Here is a 16,504-nt window from a genome sequence, read left to right as displayed (position 1 = left end):
ATCCATCCATCCATCCATCCATCCATCCATCCATCCATCCATCCATCCATCCATCCATCCATCCATCCATCCATCCATCCAGCAATCTAAGCAGAGATGCTCAGACTTCCTGATCCACATGCCTCCTCCAGCTGCTCCCTGAGGCGACACCAGGCCAGCTCAGAGACATCGTCCCTCCAGTGTGTCCCATGTCCCATTGGGACTCCTCCCACTTCCTGATAGAGGCGACCAGGAAGCATCCAGAATAGATGCCGGAGCCTCCTCAGCTGGCTCCTTTCGACGCGGAGGAACAGTGACTCTACTCCGAGCTCCTCCCGATCTGGAAGGGTGCGCCCAGCCATCCTACAAAGGAAACTCATTTTTGACACTTCTATTCGCGATCTTGTCCATAGCTGAGGGTGGGAATGTAGCTCGATCAGTAAATGGAGAGCTTTGCCCCCTGACTCAGCTCCCTCCTCACCACGACAGTCCCAAACAGCGACTGCATCACCGCCGACGCCGCACAGCACAGATCCACCTTTAAAGCCACACATGGAGTTAAAGCATTCGAGCTATCTGGGGAAATATCCGCTAATGAATGAGGAACGGAAGAAATCATTTTGATCCGGATCTTTTCAGCAGAACCTGAATGTTTCTGAATTTCTGTGTAATTTGGCTAAAAAAAAGCTTTACTGCAGGTCCAGTAAACCTGGACTGCATCCAGGATTTTACATTTCTTTCTATATATCATGATCACACATTTAAAGGGGGAAATATGAGCTTCTATTGTGGAGGATTCTAGCTTCATTTAGCAAATGAACATGAGGCATGTGGTTAATTTGTGAAAAAGTGAACTATGAAGGTGAGCTAGTTCATTTCCATCTGTGTGAACTGAACTTTGACCTCACTCTTCGGAATAGACCAAACATTATCCGCTACATATCTGAGTTACTAACCATTTAAATTACCGGTAAGTATATTTATGAATCGAAGACTAAATTATTCACATACTTGCATTATATTAAACTATAGTTCCACACTGGAAAAACAATCTAGAAATAAGTAAGAATGTCTTAAATTAAGTATATTTATCCTTAATTTCAGTACGTAAATGAGATGATTTACCAATGGAATCAGCATTTTTACTCTTAAAATAAGATATTTAGATTAAATGCACTTGAAATTAGGGCTGGGCGATAATTCAATAACGATATATATCGATCGATAGACGTGTGGCGCAATAGAAAAAAAGAGGGTCGATAAAAGTTCGATAAAAAAGAAACGCAGTTTTCCTTCCTTCTCATTGTAGCCTAGCATGTAGGTTTATGCTAGTCACTGCTTCCTCCCAACCAATCACAATCGCGGACTCAGGCACGCCGTCACCAAGCCCCGCCCTCTCAAACCACAACACAGAGCACATGAAGCTGTGCAGCAAGGAGAGGCGGAGGAAACTGTTTCAAAGAAGGGTTTTTGTAGTTCGGCAGTCTGGCAGTATTTCGGTCATGGCAAGTCGGACCAAAAACAAACCACAGTCATCTGGAAAATGTGTCGGGAACCAGTGAAAACCAGTCTGATAACGAAACCAACTTTTTTTTATCATCTCAGCCGCTCACAGCCGCAGGAGTACGAGCTGTGGAGGCCCCGACGCGGCTCTCCTCCGAGGAATCTTCGGGAAATATATATATATTTTCAGTTCTGGGCAGTTTCCCACGTAGTTCTAACAATTGAGATAAAAATGCTGAGGGGCCAGAAACTTCAAAGTAATAACTCAGGTTAAAGCAGGAAACGGGGGCGGCGGTGGGGGGGCATTTATTTATTTGTTATATTCATTTTGGTCACTTTTCTGGTCACTTAAGTTTATTCTTTGTCAGTATTTAATAACATAACTCAGGTCTCTTAAGTTATTTTTCTTTAAAACAATTCTGTTATGGTTAAAAAAGTTGGTTAAATAAAGATTTAATTCGAAGTCTGTGTTTGTGTTCTTTACTAAAATTAAATCATTTAGCAATATTATAAAAAGTCCAGGCAGAGCTGCACATAAAATATGGTTTCAAATCTTTTCAATAATTATCGATATCGATCAATATGCATTTTTTTTTTATCGATAAGCTTTTTTTCTATATCGCCCAGCCCTACTTGAAATAAGACAATGCAATTGTTTTCTTACTTTAAATGTAAATTGTCTTGTTCCATTGGCAAAATGTCTCTTCTATCTCCTCAATTTAAGCACAATGCACTTATTTTAAGAAAAAAAAAGATCTATTTTTTTTTTTGTTTTTTTTACTGTGCAACATTGTCCACTGTTTGACACCATTTGACAAATGTCCTACCCATGTGTGGCCCAAACACAAAATAGATCCCTTCAAACAAAGAGAACATTTGCAACAACAAAAAAAAGTGTTCAAATGCAATTTTTTGTGTCTCAAATATTTTATGTGCATTCAAAAACTATTTTCTATGATTCAAAACGTTAATCTTTTCATTGAAGTTACTTTTTTTATTTTGTTGTTTGTTTGAAGGAACTTCTTTTTTGATTGAATAATAAAGAGTCAGATGTCCTACCCATTATGTGGTCCAATCAAAAAACGACGTTACTTCAATTAAAAAAAGACTGCAGTTCTATCAAATAAAACATTTTCAATCAAAGAAAAGCAGTGTTCAAATGTTTTTTTTGAGTCTCAAATATATTTTTGCATTCAAATACCTTTTTTCTTTGATTGAAAAGTTTTTTTTTCATTGAAGTGAAGATTTTTTTAATTGAAAATATATTTTTTGATTGAAGGGACCTTTTTTTTGATTGAATGATAAAGAAACAAATCTACCTTCATAGATGGAGATCTAATCAAAAAGTGGGTCTAAGTCCAGCTGTTTGTTCTGGACCTGCAGCTTATTCATTCTAACCTGCTGTAAAGGTCCTGACTGAGGGGGGGGGGGGGGGGGGGGGGGAACAAACTCTAGTCTGTTTAAAGCAGATGTAATGTAAAGCATGAATAAACACTCATGTTTCTGCCGCTCCCTCTGATATATTATTGTTGGTCCTTTTTGCACCAAAAATGATGAAAATGCATTTTTGAAGTTAGAAGTTTGACCTTCATCATCACAATAAGGGATCCAATGACAAATTGCCTATTTTTTTCTACTTTTCCATGACTGTGTTGCATTTCCATCTGAGGTGTATCAGTACAGCTTTGGTTTAATGAATCCCTTTCCTAAAATACTGGCCGACTCTCGTACTGATTGTCTGACTAGATGTTATATATAAGCTTTAAAGATTAAAAGAGGTACATAGACGTAAATGTCCCTGGTTTTGATTGTGCAGTTAAAGAAAACATTCTTTGTTTTGCATTTGGCCTTGACTTTTTTTTCATGCCCCTTTTACTTGTTGCCACCAGTGAATATAAAGTATTTTAATTAGTAGCTCTCTTGCATATATTCAAATTACCTTAAGTGCCTCTCTCTGCTTTACACAGAGCTACGTGCTTCAGTATGGGACACTCGTTTGTGAAGAGATGTTTTCTCTAATTTCCCATGAGGCTCATGTTGCATAATATAAACAGCAGCCTTGTAAAGGGGCGAGCAAGCATTGGTTTGTATATAGCGTTGTTTGTATTAGGTTCTCGTCTCCTGATGAATACTAAAACACTACATGAATAAGAGTTTTGCACCCTGACAATAAGGTCCTCCATTTCTGAAAAGATTTTATTCATTGTTGAAGGAATCTCCAGTGATACTGATGCATATTTGTGTTTTTTGGCAGAGAGTTGACATGAATACAGACAGAACTCCCAGAGGGGGCGAACTGTCTTTCATTAAACAGACTTTTGTTTAGGACGACTTTGCACAGAAAGTATTATAGTGATTAGCATTCAACTAAACCGGTTCAAATTCATAGACTAATTGGCAGCACATATCAGGTTGCAGTGTGTGTAAAAACTGTCATTAGCTTTAGCCTTGTCTTTGACCGGCTCTTTCTAACTACAAACTGTGTTTAATTCAAATCACTCCTTTCTGTCCTGCTGGCGGTTTAATCTGGATCATCCAATCTAGTTTTAAGCTGTTTTCTTGACCTCCTCTTTGCTCCAGAGTTGAAACTTTGACAAACTTCTTAATTTCAAAGCACAAAATGCATTATTTGCTTGCAAGAATGATGGAACATAATTCACTCCATAGGTTGGTGCTTTGGATTTATGTTCCTTGTTAGTTTCTACTCCAGAGTTTTGCATCAAGTTCATTGTTTTTTAGACTTGGTAGTTTATTTCTGTGCAAAAAAGACTTTATTTCCTTCTATTAACAAAAACGTATCTGTTTTTACTAATATTCCATAAGTGGAGAATATGATTAAAAGTCAGGACTGTTAATTTTCGCAGCTTTCCAAAATCACCATGAACCACTTGGTCATTTCCCTGATTAAAGCTCACCTTGTCCGGCCTGTAAGGGGTGGCTGTAGATTGGTACATTTTACCTTTTATTTATCCATTTTTAAATGACTGCTTGAAAAACGTTTGTAAAAATTCAATGGTTAGAATATTCTTTTATACAGCAACCTAAGCCAGTTTTGAGTTTCTTCACCACTTTGTCCCTCTGCTGTGTTCATTCGTCATCAGGATGCTTTCTGATCACTATTATCATCTAACAACGCTCTGTTCCCTTCATAGAAAAGCTGTTCATAGATAGAATAAACTAGAAACAGGTGGAGAAAACAACTTCAAAGTGAGCTGGTTGCATGCAATATTTTAGTGGCAGGATCACAATGTAGATTTTCCTTCTGCAACAACTAAAATGAAATTAAAGGTCATTTTTTCTTTAAATTAGTGTTTATTCTCTTGATTGCTGAAGGTAAGTCAATTTAGGAATGGAATAAGATGGTTTAAGCTTCAAAGAAGATAAAACAGCTCTATAATTGTTGTAAGTTATATGGAAATAAATGTCCTTTTTGTATACATTGTGAAAAAATAACATTTGTCTAAGTCTAAAGTGCATAATGTCTAAATGTCTGATTTAAAAGCAGAAATATTCACTCCATTGCGAGGTCATCTAAGGGCAAATATGCCTGTTTTAAGTCGTTCTTCCTTATTTGTTGATCAGTTTTTGCAGTGAATGCAGTACTTTATGTTAGTTTATCCCAGGAAAGTGAAACTGGACCAGGTTGGTTTTAAAACAGTAAAACAGAACTTTATAACAAACAGACCATTTTTGGTAAAAAATAAGCACAATATATTCAATAAAAAAGTTGTTAGAAATGTTTTAGTACTTCATAAAGAACAATAGTGTCCTGTTAATAGAGGGAACTTTACAGGTAGAACTGCTACAGACCAATTTAATCAAAAACTCTTCTTTTTATCACCTTATGCCATTTTGACTGAGTAGTATGCTGGGATTGTTAAATAAAGTTCGCTGTTAGGTTTTAAGCTATGGAAGCCGTATTTAACAGCTGTGCCTCACTATGTTGGGTTTGTCTGCTGCTGTTTGCATCACAGAGAAGTTTAGTGCACAGGTAGACGAGTCTCTCAGGGATGATGGGGAAAAACTGCAGAAACAACAAAGTCAGAGAAACTCTCTGCAGTGTTACACCGCTTTTCTACAAAATCCAGGAGGATTTGTGCTGAAGGCCAGTGGAGCACAGTGTGAACTCAGGGTGCTGCTTTAATGACACAGCAGGGCTGATTTATTTATTTATTATTTTCTCTGTGCACGGCAACATTGAAAAGGCTGTAAGTAAAGCTGTTGTAACACTTTACCAGACATGTGCGATTGATGTAAATGTTGTGTCAGACTTATTGTATTAATTGACTATATTGTATTGATCTTGAAGCAAACTGTAAATTCTCCCCATAGATAAATGTTTGTAACACCAGCTGCATCGCATCTAACAAAGAGGAACTACAGCGGCGGCGTGTATTTAAAATAGTGTGCAGCTTTCCCACTAAAAGTTGGTGGTAGGAAGAAATCTCACATAAAACGTTACGTAGACGTGTTACTGCACACCTGTCCTTTAGAAATCCTTATCTGCAGAAAGTCAAATGCAGAACTGTTTGCAACGCCCCGCGGCCGTCTACAAATTACTACATAAAGTAGTTTAAAAAGCCAAAATGCCACATGTCCCAGTAACCATGACAACAGCAATATAAGGCTGTCACAGAGAGACTATGATACACCTCAGGGGGATATTACAACTAGCCATTTATTGAATGACATCAGTGACTCAATAAGGAAATCGGCTAAAGACACGCCCGCCGGGGGAGGGACAAACAGGCCCATACAGAGGGGGGCCCAAAATGACTTTCTGACCTTTAAAAATACAGGCAGAATTTTTCTGAAAATATTTGTGAGAAAAATATTTAATAGTAGAAATATATATATATATATATATATATATATATATATATATATATATATATATATATATATATATTAAGGGTGGAACGATTCACAAAATCCACGGTTCGGTTCGATTCGGTATATGTTGATTGTTACACTGAAATCCCATTAAAATTTATGAAATTAATGAAAAAATCCCCCAAAAATAATAGATTGTAATTATTTTAAATGATCCGCGGAAACCCTGGATCATTTCCACATGTTTTGCTGCTTTGAATTTAATCATCTCGTGCATGCTCTCTACCATCTCCAAGGGACTCAGAGCGGAGCGGACGGGAGCCACAGTGGAGGCTGTAGGCTTTGCTTTGAGCAGCCGGTCTGGAGCGCAGCGGGGCGGAGCGCTGACGGAGTATGAGGGATTTCGGGGTTAGCCTGACATGTTGGTCATGTTGTCAATGCTTGCACACTGTTGCACTTTTATCCACCGCTTTCTTTCCGCCGTCATCGTAGGTCACTCTAAATGCAAAGTGGTCCCATACAGCAGACCTATAAAGTGCTGCTGGCGCGTCTTCCAACTCCTGTTCTTTCCCACTCGCCATACCCACACAATTCTCCACAACAACTGATTATTTTCTGCTACACCCGGCTACGCTGCTTCGCTTCTTCTTCTTCTTGTTTACTACTGGTGTTTGGCTTTGGTCTCAGTGCCGCCACCTTCTGCTCTGGAGTGTAAACGCTTCCCCTATGAGAAAAAGGAGCAGCGCATGAACCGAACGAAACACACGCAAACCGAACCGAGACAGTCGAACCGAACGGTTCTGACGGTTTTCATAAATCGTCCCATCCCTAATATATATATATATATATATATATATATATATATATATATATATATAGACACACGTATACATATACACTATATTGCCAAAAGTATTTGCTCACCTGCCTTGACTCACATATGAGCTTAAGTGACATCCCGTTCCTAATCCATAGGGTTCAATATGACGTCGGTCCACCCTTTGCAGCTAGAACAGCTTCAACTCTTCTGGGAAGGCTGTCCACAAGGTTTAGGAGTGTGTTTATGGGAATTTTTGACCATTCTTCCAGAAGGGCATTTGTGAGGTCGCACACTGATGTTGGACGAGAAGGCCTGGCTCTCAGTCTCCGCTCTAATTCATCCCAAAGGTGTTCTATCGGGTTGAGGTCAGGACTCTGTGCAGGCCAGTCAAGTTCATCCACACCAGACTCTGTCATCCATGTCTTTATGGACCTTGCTTTGTGCACTGGTGCACAGTCATGTTGGAAGAGGAAGGGGCCAGCTCCAAACTGTTCCCACAAAGTTGGGAGCATGGAATTGTCCAAAATGTCTTGGTATGCTGAAGCATTCAGAGTTCCTTTCACTGGAACTAAGGGGCCAAGCCCAGCTCCTGAAAAACAACCCCACACCATAATCCCCCCTCCACCAAACTTTACACTTGGCACAATGCAGTCAGACAAGTACCGTTCTCCTGGCAACCGCCAAACCCAGACCCGTCCATCAGATTGCCAGATGGAGAAGCGCGATTCGTCACTCCAGAGAACGCGTCTCCACTGCTCTAGAGTCCAGTGGCGGCGTGCTTTACACCACCGCATCCGACGCTTTGCATTGCACTTGGTGATGTATGGCTTGGATGCAGCTGCTCGACCATGGAAACCCATTCCATGAAGCTCTCTGCGCACTGTTCTTGAGCTAATCTGAAGGCCACATGAAGTTTGGAGGTCTGTAGTGATTGACTCTGCAGAAAGTTGGCGACCTCTTCGCACTATGCGCTTCAGCATCCGCTGACCCCGCTCCGTCAGTTTACGTGGCCTACCACTTCGTGGCTGAGTTGCTGTCGTTCCCAAACACTTCCATTTTCTTATAATACAGCTGACAGTTGACTGTGGAATATTTAGGAGCGAGGAAATTTCACGACTGGATTTGTTGCACAGGTGGCATCCTATCACAGTTCCACGCTGGAATTCACTGAGCTCCTGAGAGCGACCCATTCTTTCACAAATGTTTGTAAAAACAGTCTGCATGCCTAGGTGCTTGAATTTATACACCTGTGGCCATGGAAGTGATTGGAACACCTGATTCCAATAATTTGGATGGGTGAGCAAATACTTTTGGCAATATAGTGTATGTGTCTCAGAAGAGGCAGATATATCCCAGAACAACAGAACTCTGCTTAAGAATCAATGGAGACACCCTTTAGTGGACAGCAATAAAATAACGACACTGAGAGAAATTCCTTTTATGGAGTTAATGTCCATCAAGTAATTCCCACCATGCAAAAATTGGTTGCAAAAACATTAAAAAGATGAAATAATCTACGTTGAAACAACGTCTACATTTGGTTGAAAGTGCAACGCCGTAATCATCATAATTCTCATGCTTAACCCATCAGTTCTTCCTCTGGAAGAAGCATCTTTTATCAGCACAACATTGAGTTTGAAAAATGCCAAACTAAGATTGAAAAGAATGAGGAGAATCCCAGTTACCGTAACAATGAGCAGAATTCCCTTCAGGAGGGTGAGCAATGAAGTGATCGGCTGAACGACTGTGTGAGCAAGTAGAATAGCAAGTGTTAGAATCCAGGTGAAGGCCGGGATCACGTAAATGTGTCTGTGGAGACATGGAAGCACATGGAAAAAAAAAGTCACAAGGAATTCAAATTTAGTTTGTTGTTCTACATTGCAGGTATGCCTCCCTCTGCTTCATTAAGTGTCTGAAAGTCTAAAGCGCCACCTTTGATAAATCTCAACTCTACGACGGAGTATTAGGGCCATGCAAGAGATTTCTTTTCTTCTATTTTGAGAATAAAGTCGTATTTTATGACAACTTTTACCAGAAGCCCTTTCTTTCATGTGAAGTTCTACTTTAGCATCGGTTTGACAAATCAGGAAATCTTTTAGCAGCAGCATCAAACTGGGCAGGATGTCAAAGTGGACTCTGGTTGCTGATTGGTGGAGCTGGTCGGCCGTCATCTGCTGGGCGGAGCTCCAAGCTTTCTTTCTGAAACGGGTTGTTGAATGATGACTTTATTCACATAATGTTACAACTTTATTCCTGAAATAGAAGAAAAAAATCTCTAGCCTGACCTGATACTCTGTCTTAATATTTAACTTTACATGCTGTAGCTTTGATTATCCAACATACAACAGTATTCATCCATTCACCAGCTACAATTAAGAGAAAGGAAACTTAATTTAAGAAATGTTAACTTATTATATGAACTGTTTTTAAGTGGATAGAGCAGGAAAGTGAAAAAGACAGATCATTTTAAAGGTGCTAAGAACATGGAATTAGTGTACAATATCTGCAGAAATAGCTTCAAAAACTAAGAAATAGCAATAAAGTCTCAGCGTCCATCCGTTCATCTATCTTTAAGTAATTGATCTGATCTTATATAGATAAGATCAAATAATTTTTTTTTCATATTTCTCATATTTTTCCAAATCTTCTTTTTTTAAAAATTTTTAAAATAATTTTCATGTGAAGTGTTTTACGGGAAGGCATCCAGTTTTTAAGAACACTACTGCCACCTACTGGTTAGTGACATTGCACGGTGGGGAAATGGCTGTTGATAAGTCCCAATTGTTCTGGGTTTGCCAATGCCTATTATCCAAGTCATCTTGAAAACATTCTTCTCCAAAATTTGGCTACATATTACGGGTTTTTTCTCTGGCCAGAAGTTCGATGGCAAATCCCCCTCTTCAAGTTGGCGATCCAACGACCAACCCGTTGGAGATCAGGAATCAGAAAGGTGGAAAAACTTTTTTTTTTTCACTTTTCCCCGATGTTTTCCCAGCATCCACTCCCATGCCTGGGCATTGTCAGTTTCACTTAGCCGGTGTTTTTCAATGGTGAAGTCCTCGGGAAATCTTCAATAATTGTTGTTGATTGCAATTTCTAGTAGTCCCATTTTTTTAGTTGGGAAAGGGGGAAAGGCGCTGGCTTACCGCACCGGACGTCACTGCGGAAGGGGCGGGAGGGAGGGGTACTATATTTGGAGGAAAATGGCCGCTCCCAACTCAGTGATCACGAAAAAAAATTTTTTTTTTTTCATTTGTTTACAGATTTAACGCAAAATTTCATTAAATCAGTGTGAACTTATTATTTTTTTAGGAAAAATAAAACCCATGATTTTTCCCCTGACGAACGATTTTCCTCTAATGTTGGAGTAATATAAAATCCGCTGATTTTGTTGAGTGAAAAAATAAAAACACGCATTAAGAAATAAGGAGTCCATCAAATGAACTATTCAAAAACTGGGTATTATACACGTAAAGCTTTGAATAAAATTTTAAAATACAATCAAAAAACACATTGATAACATTTGAAGCCCCTCCTACAAAATTTTTGATTTAACACCAACAAGTTGTTTCAAAAACAAAAACATGAATCGAAAAGCATAAAAAATTTATGTTGCTAAAGCTAAAGGGATTTAAATTACAAATTTCCCACCTTCTTTTGAGATAACTAAGCCCCCGGTTTATCTTAAATAAACACAGGAATTTAACTGTATTTGCTGGTTAAAAGATTGTTTCCTAATCCTTTAATTTCAGGCTCTGGGAAAACCCGACTTTTAAAATCTAAAACTCACTACCAATTAAATCAAGTAAGTGGTGGTCAGGGGTAAAACCACTCAGAATACTTCCATCCTCTGTAGCTCTGGGATTTGCGCCAGGGGGTTTCCGCCCTAAAGAGGGGGGATCAGGGGGGGCGGTGATTCGCACAAAAACCTGTACACTGCTGACTCCCCCTTCCAAAAGCGGGAAAAAAACGGTTTTTTTTCCGAAGGACCTCCCAAGTTTTTTTCACTTCCAATACCCGCCTTCCCACTCCCACAACAAATCGCTGATCTCCCCTGCGCAAGCATGCTGTAATAAGCACCCGAGCGTGCCCAAGAAGCATCCCACCTCCCGCAGAGTGTGAATAAATAATTTTTGGGGAAAGGAATTTTCTGGGCAAAAAACAAAAAAATTCCCCGTTTCTATAAAATAATTATACCGGGAGGGGGAGATTTTGAAAAAACAGAACCGGGGCCCAAATAATCCCAACGTGAGTTTAAACCCACTTCACTTTTTTGGTACTGCATTTTTAGGTTTAACATTTAAACCACTTTTTAATACAGTAACACCGCTCCTTAAAAGTTAGTCACTTGGGAAAAAAAAAAAGGGGAAGCCACCTAAACACACAAAAACTCCCCTTTTTTAAGATTCAGTTAAAACAAACCAAAAAATAACGCAAAAAAAAAAATTTAATTAATAACACCTTAACCCTGGGACTTTAGTTGGGCTTCATAAAATGGAAGCATTGGTTTTCCGTTGTTTTAATGCTTGAAAACCTTGTCCCCAGAAGGGGTGCGCAATATTTTCATTTTGGGAAAAATAATCACAATTAAAAAAAGTTCAATAAATTTTAAAACCCCCGAGACCCCTCCCTTTTGGGTGAGGTGGGGGTTTCGGAGGACCAACTCTGCCATAAAATTTAAAAAAAATACGAAATAAATAAAGGCTCAATAACGATTGATTTAAAAACATGCTGCTTTATAAGCGGGGAAAATTTGTTTTACTGAAGTTAATATTTTTTTTGTTTTTTTTTTTCAGAAGAATAAAAGACAAATTGTAATTGCAACTTTACAGAAAAAATATACAAAAAATGTATTTTGTATATTTCATTATGACTTAGATTTTTTTTCTTTGCTCCTAAGAAATACAGTTACATTCATTTACCTGTATATCCATGTACTCTTTAAACTTTGAAATGAAAGGATTTCTTTCTGTCAACAAAAACTGAAGCAGCCGGCTCATATGTGTAAACCACAGTTCATTTGCTTTTCCCAAAATTAGCGTCTAATTTCAGCATCAAAGGTGTCTTTAGGTCGAATTCAAAAGCTTTCTGAGCTGCCTAAGCTCCCCTTTTCCCCAGCAAAGGGGCAAACCCGACAAACAGGGTTTTTTAAAAAACAGAATAATAAAAAACCATTAGAGCATGGCTGTGATTAGCCCTTTTTTCCATCACATCATCATAGAAATAAAAAAAACACAAAGTGGGGTATTTTCCCCGTCTCTTTTCGCTAAAAAAGTCTTTTTATTGTTTCTTTAAAAACGGCTCCATGCAGCTTTTCTCAGAGTCTCCTCTACAGGGTCATCTTCATATGTTATGGGTTTTTAAAAAAGCTAAAAATCTTTTATTTCAGTTTTTTTAAAACGATGTCATAATCGGCCCCTCGGACTTTTTGGTTCTGTGTAATTTCATTTTGGTTTATGCTTTATTTATAATATTCTGACGCAAGATTTAAACATATTAACATCATCTTAGTTTTACTCTTTCTTGTTATTTCTCTTCAGCATTTTCGCTATAATTTATTCTAGGTCTAGTTTTGGTGAAATATTCATCCTTTTATCTTTAGTTTAGGTTTTTCATGGCTTCAGTTATCTCCAGTTCCCTTTATCCTCTAGCTTTCCCCTCGTTTATTCCTTATTTTGAAGTTATTAGTTTTATTCCACTTTAGTCTTATTTTTAAGTTATTTTCCAGTTAAGAGTCCTGTTTTACCTGGTTACTCTTTGATGCCCCCTACTGTCCCATTCCTTTCTGTCTCCCATATATACTCCTCTGCAGTCCCTCAGTGCTGGATCCTTTTCATTTCTTCTTGTCTGTTTCTCCTGAGCTTCTCTAGTTTTTGCTTCCTGAGTTCCTGGCCTGTTATTTCTGGATTTATGTTTTTTTACCTTCTGCTTCACCATTAAAACAGCAAAGACCATCTCAGCCTCCTCTACTCTGGATGGAGGGGATGGGTTAAATGAAAAGAGTGAATTTCTCCAATGTAAGATCAATAATGTTCAATCATAAAAGAAGTTGTGAGATGCGCTCTTGGAAATTTGTTGTGAATCGATTTGATGTAAATTTTAAGCCTCTTGGTATGAAATAAATATTTTGATGGAGATGAGAAATCTGCTTCCTGGTTTGTTGACGTACCAATAGTTTGCATTCAATAATTTCATTAAATAGTCTTATATTTTGGAATATATAATAATTATGCTCTAATTTGTAGTTACCAATCTATCGTTGCAATATTTGAATTTGACAAACCAGATCTTCTCACTGTTCTTCTTCCTGTTTGGCGCGATAACAACGGTGGATTTTGACCCGGCCGGAGCAGCGACGGACTGAGAAGACGTACGCGGACGGTGACGTACAAATGAGTAGCGGATTATTTATTAAAATAAGTGCATTTTTTCTTGAATTTAGGGGGTAAGTGAGACACTTTGCCAATGGAATAAGACAATTTACATTTAAAATATGAAAAAAAAAACAATTAATTGTCTTATTTCAAGTGTATATTATCTAATTATCTTATTTTAAGAGTAAATTTCCTCATCCCATTGGCAATTAATCTTATTTACCTACTCAAATTAATGGTAAATACATTTAATTTAAGACGTTTTGACTTATTTCTAGATAATTTTTGCAGTGTGGGGAACAGTTTTCATTGATAAATACGACAGCACACGTGCTCCGCACCACGTACGTGAGCGGGGCGGAGGGTTGATGGAGGATGTGGAGTCTGGGAGTTATAGGAGTAAGGCAGCTAAACAGATTATGAAACGTTTTCATCCTCAAATAAGCTTGAATTTGAAGAATTAGCCATTTACAATTTCCCCACTTTCTTTGTCTGGTCCTTGGCTGGTCCTTGGCTGGTCCTCTGCAATTTATTTTTATACATCAATCTTTGTACCTAAATATTCTTCCTGTCATGATTTGTGGACATTCAGATCTACAGAGAAGCGCCATCTCCTGGTCAGACGCTGTAAGTCAGTGAAAGGGGGAGTCAGACTAAAATATATGCAATACGGGGTCACTGCAGTGTCTGGGAGTTGGAGGGGCTTCTGCTGGGAGCTGCAGGGAAATGGGCCGCCATTCGGCTGCCGTTGGACTGGGAAGGGCCGTTTTGAATGGCTGCTGCTGTAATAAATCATTAACCGCCGCTGTATATTAAGTCACTTTGAAAACATTGAGCAGCTGCTTCTATCATTCTGAAACATGTCAATCTAACTTAGAGTCCTTCACGGGTCGAGTTTTACCAACCCGCACCCGTCCGAAGCTGTTAGGATGACTAACGAACCCGACCCGTCACCCACGGATATCTTCAATTCAAATCCGAACCCCACCTGACGATATTTAACCCGCAACCCGACCCGTTAACACATCAAGTAATACAGTAGGCTATAGTGCGCTGCGCTGCAGAACAGCGCCATTAACACTGCAGCAGACGTGTTTGCACTGACTGTGGCCTTTTTGGAGGGAAGCCCACACTGCCGGCAGGGCTTTAAGCTACAACAAGGGTGACCCCAGTGCCTGATTAATAGAACATTTCTGATGTCCATAACAACACACGCATAAGAAAAAAAATCACCAACTACCTGCACTAAAAAAATATCAGCCAGACCCGTTTATTTTTATTTATGTATTTTTCACCCGCAAAAGAACATTTCAGTGGGTGACCCGTCGGGGACCCGCGGGTACCCGACCTGTTGCAGGACTCTAATCTAACTAACATCTATCCAAAACAGTAGAGCTGAATATTTACCAATATTTCCTCACATCTTTTCTGTACTAATAAAAAAATGATTTATAAACCTACATAATGTGAGCAGTAGCTTTCAAAATCAGTATTTTCTGTTTCTAAATGATAAATTATTGTGTTATTTGAATTAATGGTGTGAATTTATCATTTTCTTTAATGGGAGGGTGTGTAAACTTTAAAGCACAGCTGCATCTATCGTGGCTGAGATGATAAAGGTAGGAGGGATGATTGTGATTAAAGATATTTTCATTCCAACATTCAGAAATCATCCAACATTTAAGGATTTCCCAGATTCTTATGAAGCCTCAATGTTGGCTGGACTCTTTTTTTAAATGATGCAACATCTGGTCTAACATCGGCCACAAGGTCCACAGAAACCAGAAAGCTGATCAGCCAGATGTGAAAGGAAACTATTATAGAGCCGTTTGTTTATAGTAGAGAAAATCAAAATCACAGTTACAGATGGACCCTTTTTTTTTTTCCCGCCATGAGTGAAGTAAACTGTGACCTCCGTCTGTCTAAATCTGCCGCTGCTAATTGATGTACCTGGTGAATAAAGAGCAGAACAGCTGTTACCCAAATACAACCAGGAGGAGCCTTTCTGTAAAGACAAGGTGTCTGTTCTGTTATTAACTAACGGGGACCTCCATGTTAACCGTCATTCAATTAAAACAAACTAATTGTGTTAACCGTGAAATGGTTGTAAATGAATTCATTAAAAACTACATCCTTTATAAACCTTGAATAACTTTGCCATAATGAATCAACAGTGTCCCATGAGATGTGGACCATCCTTGAAACGGCTCATTCTATTCAAAGCAGAAGAGCCATGGTTTTTATTTTTTTTATGGAGTTTGTTAGTTTCATCGCCTAAATGAAAAAGGTTTGATATAAAACTCATTATTAGCAGCAGGTTTGCTGCTCAGTCTGGATAGGACTGGTTAAGATGCTGGAAATCAACACTATTTCTAATGAAATAAACGCTTATAGTTGTGCAAGACATCACTTTTTACTGCGAGCTTTTGGATGCAAAAATATTTTTGTTTGCACACTCTTTAAAAAAACTCACAAACCTCTTTAGCAGCATTTCCCACCTGAGTGAAGTTGCCCCCCCCCCCCCCCCCCCCCCCCCCCCCCCCCTTCAAATCAGACAAAATTAGTGTCAAACTTTTGTGCTCCGTTTGTGCAGCAATAATTTTCGTTTGTGCTGCTTTGGATTTGCTAATTTGAATAAAGTGGGGGGGGGGACTGGTTAACCTTTGATGACCTCTAGAAATATTTCTTTATATCTTTAAAACGATAGCGGCACAAAGGAAAATTATTGCTGCACAAACGTTTGACACCAATTTTGTCTGATTTGAAGAAGGTGGGGGGGCCAACTTCACTCAGGTGCATTTCCCACTTTATCTTTCGTCAACATTATTTTCTGTCTTCTATTTTGTTTTAAGAAAGTTCACCTCTGCAGCCTAAAACAGTGCTCAGTTCTTTCATTCGTTTACTTTCTCATCTCCTTATCCTTTTATTGTCAATATACTTCAGACAACAATGTTTAAGAATTTATGGATTTTATGCTGCAACCTCATGTAATGTT

The 16,504-nt window shown here is 38.7% G+C and overlaps 1 protein-coding gene across 1 annotated transcript in view; it reads right to left on the bottom strand.

Moving 5' to 3' along the window:
- The window catches only part of LOC119786668, a 90,854-nt gene that overhangs the window by 30,102 nt on the left and 44,248 nt on the right, over window positions 1-16,504 (bottom strand). The window contains exon 8 of the mRNA XM_038290152.1: window positions 8,821-8,944. Within this exon, the coding sequence (XP_038146080.1) occupies window positions 8,821-8,944 (124 nt within the window). The remainder of the gene's footprint in view (window positions 1-8,820; window positions 8,945-16,504) is intronic.

The sequence above is a fragment of the Cyprinodon tularosa genome, unplaced genomic scaffold (assembly GCF_016077235.1).
Source record: "Cyprinodon tularosa strain WSP-4 unplaced genomic scaffold, ASM1607723v1 ctg1072, whole genome shotgun sequence".
In the NCBI taxonomy this organism is placed as follows: Eukaryota; Metazoa; Chordata; class Actinopteri; order Cyprinodontiformes; family Cyprinodontidae; genus Cyprinodon; species Cyprinodon tularosa.
The sequence above is the reverse complement of the archived record's forward strand: the minus strand, read 5'-3'. Positions and strand labels throughout refer to the sequence as shown.